General features: G+C 41.1%; 1 protein-coding gene across 3 annotated transcripts in view; it reads left to right on the forward strand.

Annotated features, from left to right (window-relative positions):
• Positions 1 to 15,420, forward strand: part of abca7 (ATP binding cassette subfamily A member 7) — a 61,867-nt gene that overhangs the window by 31,112 nt on the left and 15,335 nt on the right. For 2 of the 3 annotated variants that reach the window (XM_062960329.1, XM_062960330.1), the window contains 18 exons: positions 1,959 to 2,096; positions 2,174 to 2,379; positions 3,557 to 3,629; positions 3,712 to 3,914; positions 4,000 to 4,042; positions 4,504 to 4,596; positions 5,471 to 5,488; positions 5,681 to 5,832; positions 6,764 to 6,888; positions 6,969 to 7,067; positions 7,679 to 7,871; positions 7,982 to 8,076; positions 8,211 to 8,243; positions 10,191 to 10,296; positions 11,554 to 11,628; positions 11,847 to 12,016; positions 13,018 to 13,195; positions 13,276 to 13,391. In XM_062960329.1, coding sequence (XP_062816399.1) covers positions 1,959 to 2,096; positions 2,174 to 2,379; positions 3,557 to 3,629; positions 3,712 to 3,914; positions 4,000 to 4,042; positions 4,504 to 4,596; positions 5,471 to 5,488; positions 5,681 to 5,832; positions 6,764 to 6,888; positions 6,969 to 7,067; positions 7,679 to 7,871; positions 7,982 to 8,076; positions 8,211 to 8,243; positions 10,191 to 10,296; positions 11,554 to 11,628; positions 11,847 to 12,016; positions 13,018 to 13,195; positions 13,276 to 13,391 — 2,116 coding nt within the window. The remainder of the gene's footprint in view (positions 1 to 1,958; positions 2,097 to 2,173; positions 2,380 to 3,556; positions 3,630 to 3,711; positions 3,915 to 3,999; positions 4,043 to 4,503; positions 4,597 to 5,470; positions 5,489 to 5,680; positions 5,833 to 6,763; positions 6,889 to 6,968; positions 7,068 to 7,678; positions 7,872 to 7,981; positions 8,077 to 8,210; positions 8,244 to 10,190; positions 10,297 to 11,553; positions 11,629 to 11,846; positions 12,017 to 13,017; positions 13,196 to 13,275; positions 13,392 to 15,420) is intronic. The other variant, XM_062960331.1, reaches the window with a different exon arrangement.

Raw genomic sequence — 15,420 nt, forward strand, 5'->3', positions numbered from 1 at the left:
AACATTATGTTATACAACAAATTTGACAGAAAAAGTAGTTCAATACACAGTAATGCTATGTAGAAATTACTGTATTTACGAACTTGGCACCAAAATATCACAATGTATTGAAAACATTGACTACAAAAATGCGTTGGATAATCCAGAACGTTGGATAAGCAAGTGTTGGATAAGTGAGATTCTACTGTATTTCGGATTGTTCTCACTTTTTGATATGCATTCCGAGACATTCGAATGTAATTCGAGCCATTGTTGGCCCATTCTCTAATTGTCTCTTAATGTTTCGTTAATTGTTTTCCCCCCAAAATTTTTTTAATATATTTTTTAAAATATTTTTTTAAAAATTTTGTTTCTGCATCCTACCTTGAATGGGAGCTTAGCGCAGCCTAACATGGCTGCCACTCCCCGGCCAATCAGAAGCTTCCACGATGGACGCAAAGGTGGGGGCTAACGTTCTTCCACATGGAAGATTGCCATACAAGCCTGGTGTGTAGCGATTGCGCATGCGCGTCCGCCATTTTAGAAACATTTAGAATCATTACGAATTTTCGGAAATATCCAAAATTTTTGGGTGAAAAAATCGGCAATTCTATATCGAAGCGCCAGCGCCCCCTACTTTAGAAACGAGAATTGAAACATTTTTTTCATCGACCGGACATGCCTATTAGGCTCACCAACTGATACTTCGAATTCTTTAGATCGTTCCCAGGCAACAGGTGAGAAAGACGAGGACGTTGAGGAGGTTCTGAGGGAGTGTAGATTAGATCTGAGAACACAGGGTGTGAAAAATACGCAGACTAGGTCTTCCCAGTGAATCCGAGATAAGGCCCTGAAATCCAGGTGCCTTAGACATGATTTCATGGGAACTTAGCTGGGCTTAAATTAAGTTCATCTCAAAGGAGACAATGTTGCTAATGGGGAATCAGACTTTTTAAAAATGTTTCCAAGTTCCTGGTTCTTGAATTGTCAAGATTCTTGTTTCATGTTCGTGGACATTACTTTGGATTATTTCTATGTTTTGGGATTTCTTGTTTCTGAGATTTTTGTCTGGCTATTTTGTATATTGCACATTGTCCTGTCTGTATATTTCGGATTTGACCCTTTTCCCACTTTTATATTATTTTCTCAATAAATATTTCATTACTAGACGATAGGCATGTCCAATCGATGGAAAAAGTGTTTCAATTCTCGTTTCTAAAGTAGGGGGCGCTGGCGCTTCGATATAGAAAGTATTTCCAATTTTTTCACCCCAAAATTCCAGATATTTCCGAAAATTCGTAATGATTCTAAATGTTTCTAAAATGGTGGACGCGCATGCACAATCGCCAAAAAAAAAAAAAGGAACCCGAGGGGGGGGGGGGACTTTTACAGGCTCTCCCACCCTCATTTCTTGAGCTATCCTCATCAAATTTGCAAATAAGCTCCCATTCAAGGTAGGTTGTAGAAACAAAATAATTTTTAAAATATTTTTAAAAATATATTTTTAAAAATTTTGGGGGGAGGAAATATTAATGAATCATTAAGAGACAATTAGAGAATGGGCCAACAATGGTTCGAATTCCATTGCTGGTTGCACTGTGAGACAATGTCTCGGAATGCGTATCAAAAAGCGAGAACAATCCGAAATAATTCTGATATACGATTCAAAACGATTTTTTGGACATGTCTAATGCGTATCAAAAAGCGAGAACAATCCAAAATAATTCTGATATACGATTCAAAACGATTTTTTGGACATGTCTAATGCGTATCAAAAAGCGAGAACAATCCGAAATAATTCCGATATACGATTCAAAACGATTTTTTGGACATGTCTACTAGACGACTGGCCTCTGGTGTGGTGCTGGATGAACGGGTGCCTCAGTGCTCGGGTGCAACAGCGTCTCCGAAATACCCAGCATCTACTTTCCTTAACTAAAAATGAAAACAAATGTGCCGTCTTTCTTTCTCCTGCTTAGGCGGCATGCAGCGCAAGCTCTCAGTGGCCATTGCTTTTGTGGGCGGCTCCAACGTGGTCATCCTGGACGAGCCCACAGCCGGTGTCGACCCATACTCCCGCCGCGGCATCTGGGAGCTCCTGCTGAAGTATCGGGCAGGTCTGTATACAGCAGGGAGTTTTGGGAGACCAAGAAAGACCAAGAAAGGTTCTCCACTTCCCCCTCCTGTTTTCCAGGTCGAACGGTCATCCTGTCCACCCATTATATGGAGGAGGCCGACTTACTGGGTGATCGGGTGGCCATCATTTCCCGCGGCCGGCTCTGTTGTTGCGGCTCCTCGCTCTTCCTCAAGACCAAGCTGGGCACAGGATACTACCTGACCCTGGTCAAGCGAGAGGCCGGACGGGGGGCTAACAACGGTGTCATGGTGGTCAACGAAAAGGTAATACAATACATAGTAATAATACTACCAATAAGGGACCTTCTCACCCAACCAACTAATCCATCTTCCCATACATGTATCTTCTCACCCATCATCAATCGTCCCATCAGTCCACTCATCATTCTGTATTTATTTTTGTCCATCATTCCATATATTTTCCACCCATCATTCTATCCAACTGTCATTCAGTTGCTCCATCCATCTTCCTATCCATGTATCTTCTCACCCATCACTCATCGTCCCATCAGTCCACTTGTCATTCTATATATTTTTTGTGCATTATTCCATATATTTTCTATTCATCATTCAGTTGTTCCAGCTGTCTTCCCATCCATGTATCTTCTCACCCATCACTCATCGTCCCATCAGTACACTCATCATTCTGTATTTATTTTTGTCCATCATTCCATATATTTCCACCCAGCATTCCATCCAACTGTCATCTTCCTATGCATGTATCTTCTCACCCATCACTCATCATCCCATCAATCCACTCATCATTCTGTATTTATTTTTGTCCATCAGTCTATATATTTTCCATCCATCATTCAGTTGTTCCAGCTGTCTTCCCGTGCATGTGTCTTCTCAACCATCACTCATCGTCCCATCAGTCCACTTGTCATTCTATATATTTTTTGTCCATCATTCTATATATTTTCCATCCATCCATCATTCCATTGTTCCATCAATCTTTTCTTTCATCCCTCCATCATTCCATCCATCCATCTTCTCATCCATGTATCTTCTCACCCATCACTCATCGTCCCAACAGTCCACTTGTCATTCTATATATATTTTTTGTCCATCGTTCCATATCATTCCATTCATCCATCTTCCCGTCCATATATCTTCTCGCCCATCACTCATCGTCCCATCAGTCCACTTGTCATTCTATATATTTTTTTTGTCCATCGTTCCATATCATTTCATTCATCCATGTATCTTCTCACCCATCACTCATCGTCCCATCAGTCCACTTGTCATTCTATATATATTTTTTGTCCATCATTCCATATCATTTCATTCATCCATCTTCCCGTCCATATATCTTCTCACTCATCACTCATCGTCCCATCAGTCCACTTGTCATTCTATATATTTTTTGTCCATCATTCTATATATTTTCCATCCATCCATCATTCCATTGTTCTATCTGTCTTGCGTCTCTCTTTCTAAGGTGGGGAGCAATTCCGAAGTGAGCTGCGATACTGGTTTAGGGAGCGAACCCAACAGTGAAGCCATTGCTCCAGGTAAGACAGCGATCCATGGTCCAATAGCGATTCACGAACCCTTTGTTGTGCTGCTCCATCTTCACGATCTCCTTCCCTGTAGATATCCATCAACTGACGTCACTCATCCAGAAGTTGGTCCCGGGTTCAAAGCTGGTGGAGGATATTGGCCAGGAGGTCCTCTATGTTTTGCCGTATAACGGAGCCAAAGACGGGGCCTTCGGGGCTCTTTTCGAAGAACTGGACGCTCACCTGGCTGAGCTCGGCATCTCTGGATATGGCATTTCGGACACCAGCTTGGAAGAGGTATGGCTTCCAATATGGATATACCTCTTCCAAGGATCAGATGGAATCCTTTAGATCCAAAATCATCCCTTTGCTTGGCTTTTAGATCTTCTTGAAAGTGGCGGAGGACACCAACGTGGATGCTGCAGGTAAGCAAAAAAGACCTAACATCATTCCGCAGAAATATAGAATGACAAGTAGACTGATGGGACGATGAGTGATGGGTGAGAAGATACATGGACGGGAAGACGGGTGGAAAAACTTAATGATGGTTGAAAAATATATGGAATAATGAACAAAAAGAAATATAGAATGACAAGTGGACTGATGGGATGATGAGTGATGGGTGAGTAGATACATGGACGGGAAGATGGATGGAACAACTTAATAATGGTTGGAAAATATATGGAATTATGAACAAAAAGAAATATAGAATGACAAGTGGACTGATGGGACGATGAGTGATGGGTGAGATACCCACAGAACTTCAGAATATGCCATCCAAACGCTAGGAGAGACTGCTACTGGAGCCTGGCCATACAACCCAATAATTTGTGTCATTTCTATATGCTCTTTCTAAGCTCTCCCTACTTTTTTCTGGATCGGACAGGGGATCCCAAGGACCTCAGGACGACCACACCGGACTCTGCTTATACCCTCAAGTCGTTGAACGAAGAGACGGAAGCAGTTGAGGCTGAACTGGGTAAGTGACGAGGTGAGCGGGATTCGCACGAAATTCAACCATATTCACTAGGCATGTCCGATCGATGAAAAAAATGTTTCAATTCTCGTTTCTAAAGTAGGGGGCGCTGGCGCTTCGATATAGAAAGTATTTCCGATTTTTTCACCCAAAAATTTCGGATATTTCCGAAAATTCATAATGATTCTAAATGTTTCTAAAATGGCGGACGCGCATGCGCAATCGCTACACACCGGGCTTGTATGGCAATCTTCCATGTGGACACAGAGGACGTTAGCCCCCACCTTTGCGTCCATCGTGGAAGTTTCTGATTGGCCGGGGAGCGGCAGCCATGTTAGGCTGCGCTAAGCTCCCGTTCAAAGTAGGTTGCAGAAACAAATTTTTTTTTAATATTTTAAAAAATATATTTAAAAAAATTTTGGGGGGGAGAAATTAATGAAACATTAAGAGACAATTAGAGAATGGGCCAACATTGGTTTGAATTACATTGCTGGTTGCGCTGTGAGACAATGTCTCGGAATGCGTATCAAAAAGCGAGAACAATCCGAAATAATTCCGATATACGATTCAAAACGATTTTTTGGACATGTCTAATGCGTATCAAAAAGCGAGAACAATCCGAAATAATTCCGATATACGATTCAAAACGATTTTTTGGACATTTCTAATATTCACTTCATGCCGATGTTAGTCAGACATGAGCCAGTAGTGTGACATGGCGGTGAAAAAAGCCAGTGCGATTCCAGGTTGCATGAATAGATTCGAGGAAATCATAGCCACTTTGGTGATGTCCGGTTCTCATGTCCATCGATCCAAAATCGAGGGAGGGTTTTGTAATTTGTCCCCTCTGTTCTTTCTCATTTCTCTTTACGCAAAGCCAAAGGATCTAAGAAAGGTAAATGGATCAGGAGGTAGGGTTTTGTAGTATTATTATTATTATTAGCTATTTTAATGTTTACAGTCTTTAGGTTTCGAATTCGATATGGTTATTATTGTTATTATTCATTATAGTAATATTGATAATATATCTTTTTGTGAGCTCGGATCCCAGTACTGACGTCCGCTTTCTCTCCCTTTGGACGTCTAGACGGAATCGAGGAAACGGATCCCCTTCGTGGTGCCGGACCCCGCACCTCGTCCCACTTGACCGGATGGGCCTTGACTTGGCAACAGCTCCGCGCGCTTTTCGCCAAGAGGCTCCTTTACGCCCGGCGGAGCAGGCGGGGATTCTTTGCGCAAGTAAACTTATCCTAGAGAGTTATGTCTCTGTAAAACTTCATATGTAATATACATATTGTGGAGATCTATGACTGGCTGAGGTTCTTTTTCTAGACAGGGGGGAATCTTTTTAAATCCCACCTCTAACACCAATTGCGGGGATGTGGAGATGGAGGTTGTTTTTAATTAAAAGCTGCCGCCAAATTATAGAGGTTTTATAATGCTGCCACCAAATTACAAATTACAATTCTTGCCACCACTATAGGAATACGTAGCCACTAGCTACTTAGAGAGGAGAATTTTATTTTTCTTCTTTCTTCTTGTTTATTCTCGATGTGTGTATGTATGACAGAGACTGAGATGTTTGAGAGAACAACAACAAGTTTATTCAGGCACAAGCTTAATGGTTACAATAACTTCTCTTCTTGTTTGAGGCACGTTACCGAACAGTTGCAAAACTATATTGAGGTGTTCCAAACTTCCTAAAAGGTCACTTCTTTCTCCACTGCCTAAACCTGCAGTCACCCTGTGAATTACAAACACAGCCTATCTGTTCCTTATCTGGAAACAGACTACCTTAAAATAAGTCACCAAACTTATTTTAAAATTGACTCAAAAATCAAACATTTGAGCCACCCTGATCCCTCAACCAGAATCAGTCTCCCGGTACCTCATAAGGGCACCGACTCTAAAAACTAACCTTCCCTGTGGTTCTCTGACCACAGACTCTGACTGACTTTCCCTCCAAATTCTGCTCTCTCTTCAGCTAAACCACTTGGCTCCGCCCCCTTCTCCATGGCAACTAACTCATGGTGCAGAGTAACTGAAATATTAACCCTTTTTAAAACACAGTTAAACATGGCGTCTGTAAATAAAAAATCACACTTCGTTACAAATGTACATATATATATTGATGGAAGGGGATCATTATTATTATATTTGGCCTCTCCAGATTGTCCTCCCCGCCGTCTTCGTCTGCATCGCCCTCCTCTTCAGCCTCATCGTCCCGCCGTTCGGCGAGTACCCTCCTCTGCCGCTCGAACCCTGGATGTACGGGCCCCAGTTCACCTTTATCAGGTACGTCTGCCATTTCCGCCGTGACGTCCTTTGCCAAATAATCTTGAATTTCTGACTCAAAATGGCTGTTTCACTCCCAGCGACGACTCGCCGGGGGATCCCGATTCGGCCCGCTTGTTGGAAGCCCTTCTCGCCGATCCGGGTTTCGGCACCAAGTGCATGAAGGGCGGAGACGGTCGGTACGTTTTGTTTCCCTTTTTCTAGATCCTCCAGGTCATATCGGGCCATTCCTCAAGGAGGGAGTTCTCCCGAGAAGCCAGATTAGGTCTGAGAACGGAAGGAGTGAAAAATAGATTAATTAGACATTCTAAGAGGATCCATGAGAAGTCCTTGAAGCCCAGGTGCGTTCGGCACGAACTCATGGCTTCTTGGTCGGGCTTAAGTTAAGATTTCAATTCCCTTGTGAAATGACTTTTGGATGATGGGGGGTTCTCCCGAGAAGCCAGATTAGGTCTGAGAACAGAGGGAGTGAAAAATAGATTAATTAGACATTCTGAGAGAATCCATGAGAAGTCCTTGAAGCCCAGGTGCGTTCGGCACGATCTCATGGCTTCTTGGTCGGGCTTAAATTAAGTGTGTCTCCCAGATGAGACAACATTGCCATTAGGATAGTATTCCTGTCTCTTCTCTCAAGTTCGTGTTTCAAATTTCCCATCGTTGCCTTTGTTCCTGGAAGAGTTCGCTTTGGGAAAAGCTCCTGTTTACATGCTTACGGATTTATGTTTGAATGACTGCTGCGGATTTTGGCTCTCTTGACTTCACGTACTTTGCTATTTTTAATTGGATTCAGGATTGATTTGTGCCAAAGGCCGGCATCCCACAGCTTTGAGATGCCGGACATCCCCGGTTCCGTGGCCGAGGTTTTCACGAAAGGCAACTGGACGATGGCTGACCCGTCGCCGGCGTGCATTTGTAGCCATTCCTCGTCCCGCAAAATGCTTCCCGATTGTCCTGAAGCCGCTGGAGGGCTGCCCCCGCCACAGGTAAAGGCTATTATTATTATTTATTATTATTATGGCTTTCCCATCTGTGGAAAGACACAATCCGATCCCTCCTTTTCCCGTCATCGAAGACAAACTCCTCTTATTTCCAGATGCAAAGGATCACCGGCGACGTCCTCCACAACCTCACCGGCCGGAATATTTCTGACTACTTGGTGAAAACCTACCCCAAAGTCATCCGCAAAGGGTGAGGCTACAGTTCGGGCAGATGCCAGAACGGACGAGGGAAATCACCACGAGTGCTTCCATTGAATATTGTTGTATTTCGCCATTGGTTCCATTGGGACCCAATGTGACTACTGTTCTTTCGTTCCCTTCTAGGCTCAGAACCAAAAAATGGGTCAACGAACAGTGGTGAGTCTTCCTCTCGCTCATCTTTCTCCCTTGTTTCTTATTTCGCTCGATACTCACACTGAGTCACACAGGAGAGAGAAAGATGGATTCTTTCATCTTCCTTAGTTAGAAGGGGTTCGGGTTTTTTATTGTATCATTTTTAGGAGGGAACTACAGGTAGCTCTTTCCTAACCACATCTAGGAGCTTTCCTGGAGCCAGAGCCATTTGGAAGAAAGTCATAGAGCAGCAAGGATGCTGGACACATTGCATGTTGAGAAGTTTGGTGTTGGAAGTAGTTGAGAAGTTGGTGTTGGAAGTGGCTGAGAAGTTGGGGTTGGAAGTGGTAAAGAAGGTGTTAGAAGTGGTTGAAAAGTTGGTGTTAGAAATGGTTGTGAAATTGGTGTTAGAAGCGGTTGAGAAGTTGGTGTTGGAAGTGGCTGAGAAGCTGATGTTAGAAGTGGTTGAGAAGTTGGTGTTAGGAGTTGTTGAGAAGTTGGTGTTGGAAGTGGTTGAAAAGTTGATGTTAGAAATGGTTGAGAAATTGGTGTTAGAAGTGGTTGAGAAGGTATTAGAAGCGGTCAAGAAGTTGGTGGTGGAAGTGGTAAAGAAGTTGGTGTTAGAAATGGTTGAGAAACTGGTGTTAGAAATGGTTGAGGAGTTGATGTTAGAAGTGGTTGAGAAGTTTGTGTTAGAAGTAGTTGAGAAGTTTGTGTTGGAAGTGGCTGAGAAGTTGGGGTTGGAAGTGGCTGAGAAGGTGTTAGAAGCGGTCGAGAAGTTGGTGTTGGAAGTGGTAAAGAAGTTGGTGTTAGAAGTGGTTGAGAAATTGGTGTTAGAAGCGGTTGAGAAGTTGGTGTTAGGAGTTGTTGAGAAGTTGGAGTTGGAAGTGGTTGAGAAGTTGGTGTTGGAAATGGCTGAGAAGTTGGGGTTGGAAGTGGTTGAGAAGGTGTTAGAAGCGGTTGAGAAGTTGATGTTGGAAGTGGTAAAGAAGGTGTTAGAAGTGGTTGAAAAGTTGGTGTTAGAAATGGTTGAGAAATTGGTGTTAGAAACGGTTGAGAAGTTTGTGTTAGAAGTAGTTGAAAAGTTGGTGTTGGAAGTGGCTGAGAAGTTGGGGTTGGAAGTGGTTGAGAAATTGGTGTTACAAGTGGTTGAGAAGTTGGTGTTCGGAGTTGTTGAGAAGTTTGTGTTTGTTGAGAAGTTGGTGTTAGAAATGGTTGAGAAATTGGTGTTAGAAATGGTTGAGGAGTTGGTGTTAGAAGTGGTTGAGAAGTTTGTGTTAGAAGTGGTTGAGAAGTTTGTGTTGGAAGTGGCTGAGAAGTTGGGGTTGGAAGTGGTTGAGAAGGTGTTAGAAGCGGTCGAGAAGTTGGTGTTGGAAGTGGGAAAGAAGTTGGAGTTGGAAGTGGTTGAGAAGGTGTTAGAAGCGGCCGAGAAGTTGGTGTTGGAAGTGGTAAAGAAGTTGGTGTTAGAAATGGTTGAGAAATTGGTGTTAGAAGCGGTTGAGAAGTTGGTGTTAGGCGTTGTTGAGAAGTTGGTGTTGGAAGTGGCTGAGAAGTGATGTTAGAAGCGGTTGAGAAGTTGGTGTTAAGAGTTGTTGAGAAGTTGGCGTTAGAAGTGGTTGAGAAGTTGGTGTTGGAAGTGGTTGAGAAGCTGATGTTAGAAATGGTTGAAAAGTTGGTGTTAAGAGTTGTTGAGAAGTTGGCGTTAGAAGTGGTTGAGAAGTTGGTGTTAGGAGTTGTTGAGAAGTTGGTGTTGGAAGTGGTTGAGAAGCTGATGTTAGAAATGGTTGAGAAATTGGTGTTAGAAGTGGTTGAGAAGCTGATATTAGAAGTGGTTGAAAAGTTGGTGTTAAGAGTTGTTGAGAAGTTGGTGTTAGAAGTGGTTGAGAAGTTGGTGTTTCTTCGGGACCCAAATGCCTGAATTTTTCCCACTACTCCTTGTGATGCTAAACTTCCCTTTCTACTCCTTTCAAGGTATGGCGGATTGTCTTTGGGAGCCCGCAGCTCACAGGAGTTCCCATCGTCCACGGAGGTGGTGGCTGCCACGAAGGTCTTCCGCAGCCTCCTTTCCGTACCAAAGGTGAGTCCGGATTGGTGGAGACCAGAATTTGAATCCCTATTCATTTGTGGAAACATTCAGCTCTGACTCCCTTATTAGGAATGAATGTTTGAGTCTCTTTTCGGAGAGGAAAGCAAGCTGTTGTTGTTGTTGTTGTTGGGTAATTTATCAACATATATATTCCTCTTGGCAGTAGGTGTTGAAAGTCTCCAGAAAATTTTCGAGACCCAAATGAAAGAGGGAGATGAGCACTAGATCGTCTACATATATCAGGATGTGGTTCTTTCTGTTCCAGATTACTAATTATTATTATTGCCAACAATTTGCCAATTTGGAAGATTATTATTATTATATTGTTATTGTTATTATTATTATTATTATTAGTAGTAGTAGTAGTATAGTAGTAGTTTTGTGTGTTTCCATGAGATTATACGTTATGATTTTTTCCTATTGTTATTATTATTACTATTATTAGTAGTAGTAGTATAGTAGTAGTTTTGTGTGTTTCCATGAGATTATACGATATGATTTTTTCCTATTGTTATTATTATTATTATTATTATTATTATTATTATTATTATTATTATTATTAGTATAGCAGTAGTTTGTGTGTTTCCATGAGATTATATGATTTGATTTTTTCCTATTGTTATTATTATTATTATTATTATTATTATTATTATTATTATTATTAGTATAGCAGTAGTTTGTGTGTTTCCATGAGATTATATGATTTGATTTTTTCCTATTGTTATTATTATTATTATTAGTAGTAGTAGTATAGTAGTAGTTTCGTGTGTTTCCATGAGATTATACGTTATGATTTTTTCCTATTGTTATTATTATTATTATTATTAGTAGTAGTAGTAGTAGTATAGTAGTAGTTTTGTGTGTTTCCATGAGATTATACGTTATGATTTTTTCCTATTGTTATTATTATTATTATTAGTAGTAGTAGTAGTAGTAGTATAGTAGTAGTTTTGTGTGTTTCCATGAGATTATACGTTATGATTTTTTCCTATTGTTATTATTATTATTATTACTAGTAGTATAGCAGTCGTTTTGTGTGTTTCCATGAGATTATACGATATGATTTTTTCCTATTGTTATTATTATTAGTAGTAGTAGTAGTAGTATAGTCGTTTTGTGTGTTTCCATGAGATTATACGTTATGATTTTTTCCTATTGTTATTATTATTAGTAGTAGTAGTAGTATAGTAGTAGTTTTGTGTGTTTCCATGAGATTATACGTTATGATTTTTTCTTTCTTTCACCTAGGGGAGTTCGCTCGACCGATTGCTGCATAACCTGGTTGGTTTTGTTGACGGGTTGGCTACGCGTCAGAATGTGAAGGTTTGGAAATACAACGATTTCAAGGTTCTGGCTTCGAATCTTCCCTCGGCCTATTAAAATCCACTTTCTCAGCTTTGGAACCCCCTTTCAGGAATCAACCTGGCTGAGGAAATTCTAGGCTCGGGTCACCAGTTTAGGATTCGTGGAGACCTGGGTTCTGATCCTTGCTCAGTTGTGAAAACCACTGAAAGTCCTTCCTTCTGTTTTTGTTTCCACAGGTCTGGTTCAACAACAAAGGCTGGCACGCCATGGTTTCATTCGTCAACGTGGCAAGCAATGGGATCCTAAGGGCCCGCCTGCCGGTTGCGGACAACGGTCCGTATTTTGGCGTTACGGCCATCAACCACCCGCTCAATTTGACCAAAGAGCAGCTCTCAGAGGCAGCATTGTGAGTAATACTAATGATACTAATACGAAATTATGCACAACCCTAATAATTATTGTATCCTGAGTTTGTTGTCGGCAGTCCCGTTCAATGTTTTAATTCTTCCCTTCCGTGTTTCTGGGCTGTGGCACAGCTGGTTAGTAGGCATGTCCGATCGATGAAAAAAAATGTTTCAATTCTCGTTTCTAAAGTAGGCGGCGCTGGCGCTTTGATATAGAAAGTATTTCCGATTTTTTCACCCCAAAATTTCTGATATTTCCAAAAATTCGTAATGATTCTAAATGTTTCTAAAATGGCGGACGCGCATGCGCAATCGCTACACCCCGGGCTTGTATGGCAATATTCCATGTGGACGCAAAGGACGTTAGCCCCCACCTTTGCGTCCATTGTTGAAGCTTCTGATTGGCCGGGGAGCGGCAGCCATGTTAGGCTGCGCTAAGCTCCCATTCAAGGTAGGTTGAAGAAACAAAAAAAAATTTTTTTTTAATATTTAAAAAAAAATTTGTAAAAAAATTTGGGGGGGGGGAATTAACGAAACATTAAGAGACAATTAGAGAATGGGCCAACAATAGTTCGAATTACATTGCTGGTTGTGCTGTGAGACAATGTCTCGGAATGCGTCTCAAAAAGCGAGAACAATCCGAAATAATTCCGATATACGATTCAAAACGATTTTTGGACATGTCAACTGGTTAGGAGCCAGCTGCAATAAATCACTACTGGCCGAGAGGATTGAGCTAATTTAACTAATTTAAGACACTATAACGAATTCACGTGTGGAAAGAAATGAGGAAGTACTACCATCAAGGGCTCGGTGTCATGGCTGGAATCGAGCATATCCTGGGAAAACGTTAGATTGCCTCTGTTGTCTGTCTATATGTTGTATGTCTAATAATGGCATTGAATGTTTGCCATGTATATGTGCATTGTGATCACGCCCTTCAGGGTGAGAAAGAAGGACGGAATATAAATACCATAAATAAATAATATTTTTTTCCGCCCAGAATGGCCACTTCGGTGGACGTCTTGGTCTCCATCTGCGTCATGTTCGCCATGTCCTTCGTCCCGGCGAGCTTCGTCCTCTTCCTGATCGAAGAACGTGTCACCAAATCCAAGCATCTTCAGATCGTCAGTGGGATGAAACCAGTGGTCTACTGGTTGGGGAACTTTGCCTGGGATATGGTAAGAAGGAAGGCGGCGGGACGAGGACGTCTTCCTCCGTATCCGCCGCCTTCCTGAGAAACTGTGTCCTCTTCCCGCAGTGTAACTACCTCGTTCCGGCCGTCTTGGTGGTGTTCATTTTCCTGTGTTTCCAGCAAAAGTCGTACGTCTCGGCGGCCAACCTCCCGTCTCTCGTTCTGCTTCTGCTTCTTTATGGGTAAGGTCTGTGGAAGGCGGGATCCGAGGTCCAACTCGAGTCGGTTATTACAATGAGAGTCAGTTGCCTAAGACGTCTGAGTCAAATATAAGAATCACTCGTTAAAACAGGAGTCTCATCAACGAAGAAGATGAGACTAATGTGAGCCAATTAGGGTGAGAATTAGCTATTTAAGGTGGGAGTTATTAAGACAAGAGGGGAGCCATTTAAGACGAGAATCGGTTGTCTAAGATGAGAGTTTTTTTAAAAAAAAATTATTTCTAATTTTGAGTAGGGGGAACATTTTAGTTGATAGAAAAGTAGGAAGCAAAGTTATTTGAAAGGGCAAGAGGGTAAGAAGGAGAAATAAAAAAAATCTATGCGTGTATCTATATATATAAAAGGGTAATGGGATCACGGCGCCGGACAAAACAACTAAACTAAATGCCCCACAACCTCGAAAATTGACAGCACAACCTCTCATCCATGCCTCTACGTTCATACAACAAAAAGAAAAGAAAAATAAAGTCCTAGCCACAGCAACACGTGGCCGGGCACATCTATATATATAAAAGGGTAATGGAATCACGGCGCCGGACAAAACAACTAAACTAAATGCCCCACAACCTCGAAAATGGACAGCACAACCTCTCATCCATGCCTCTACGTTCATACAACAAAAAGAAAAGAAAAAGTACATACATACATATACTATTCATATTATTATCTATATATATAAAAGGGTAATGGAATCACGGCACCGGACAAAACAACTAAACTAAATGCCCCACAACCTCGAAAATGGACAGCACAACCTCTCATCCACGCCTCTACGTTCATACAACAAAAAGAAAAGAAAAATTAAGTCCTAGCCACAGCAACGTGTGGCCGGGCACAGCTAGTATATATATAAAGTACAATAAAAGAAAAGGGTTATTGACTTCCATCCATATCTATATTGTCTTTGATCCAATCCTGGATCTCCTCCGTTTACTATCATTCCTTATTTATGTCTTAGCTTCCCTAAATTCATGTCTTTCTTGTTACTCTTACCATCATCTAAATGTTCTAAAATTATATTATAGTGAATTTCTTTTCTTTGCTAATGAAGTCTAGAAGTGGTTGCCAGTCAGTACATTTCTTTGGTAAACCCTGTTGTTTCTTTATTAGATATGTTAATCTGTCCATATTCTTAATTTCCATTAATTTTATTATTATTATTAATGGAAATAATAATAGGATGAGTTTTTAAAGACAAGAGTCAGCTGTTTAGTTGAGAATCACTTGTTAAGATGAATAATTTAAGACAAGATTCAGTTATCTAAGATGAGAGTGTTTTTGCCATGAGATTCAGTTGAGACGAGCCTAATCAGACACAAGAGTCATATAAGACAAGAGTCAGTTGTTAAGACGAGTCCGTTGTCGAAATGAGACTAGTTTGAGATGAGAATAATTGAAGTCAAAAGTTGTTAAAGAGTCAGTTGTTAAGACCAGTCAGTCACTAAAACGAGACTAATTTGAGATGAGATTTGTTTAAGAGTCAGTTGTTAAGACAAGTCAGTTGTCGAAACGAGACTAATTTGAGATGAGATTTGTTTAAGATAAAAGTCAGTTGTTAAGACGAGTCAGTTGTCGAAACGAGACTAATTTGAGATGAGATTCATTTAAGAGTCAGTTGTAAAGACGAGTCAGTTGTTAGGATGAGTCAGTTGTTGAAACGAGTCTAATTTGAGATGAGATTAATTTAAGATAAGAGCCAGTTGTTAAGACGAGTCAGTTGTTAGGATGAGTCAGTTGTCGAAACGAGACTAATTTGAGATGAGATTCATTTAGGATATGAGTCAGTTTTTAAGATGAGTCGGTTGTTAGGATGAGTCAGTTGTTGAAACAAGACTAATTTGAGATGGGATTAATTTAAGATAAAAGCCAGTTGTTAAGACGAGTCAGTTGTTAAGACAAGTCAGTTGTCAAAACAAGACTAATTTGAGATAAGATTTGTTTAGGATAAGAGTCAGTTGTTAAGACGAGACAGTTGTTAAGACGAGTCAGT

Source organism: Anolis carolinensis, unplaced genomic scaffold (assembly GCF_035594765.1).
Source record: "Anolis carolinensis isolate JA03-04 unplaced genomic scaffold, rAnoCar3.1.pri scaffold_7, whole genome shotgun sequence".
NCBI classification, from domain to species: domain Eukaryota; kingdom Metazoa; phylum Chordata; class Lepidosauria; order Squamata; family Dactyloidae; genus Anolis; species Anolis carolinensis.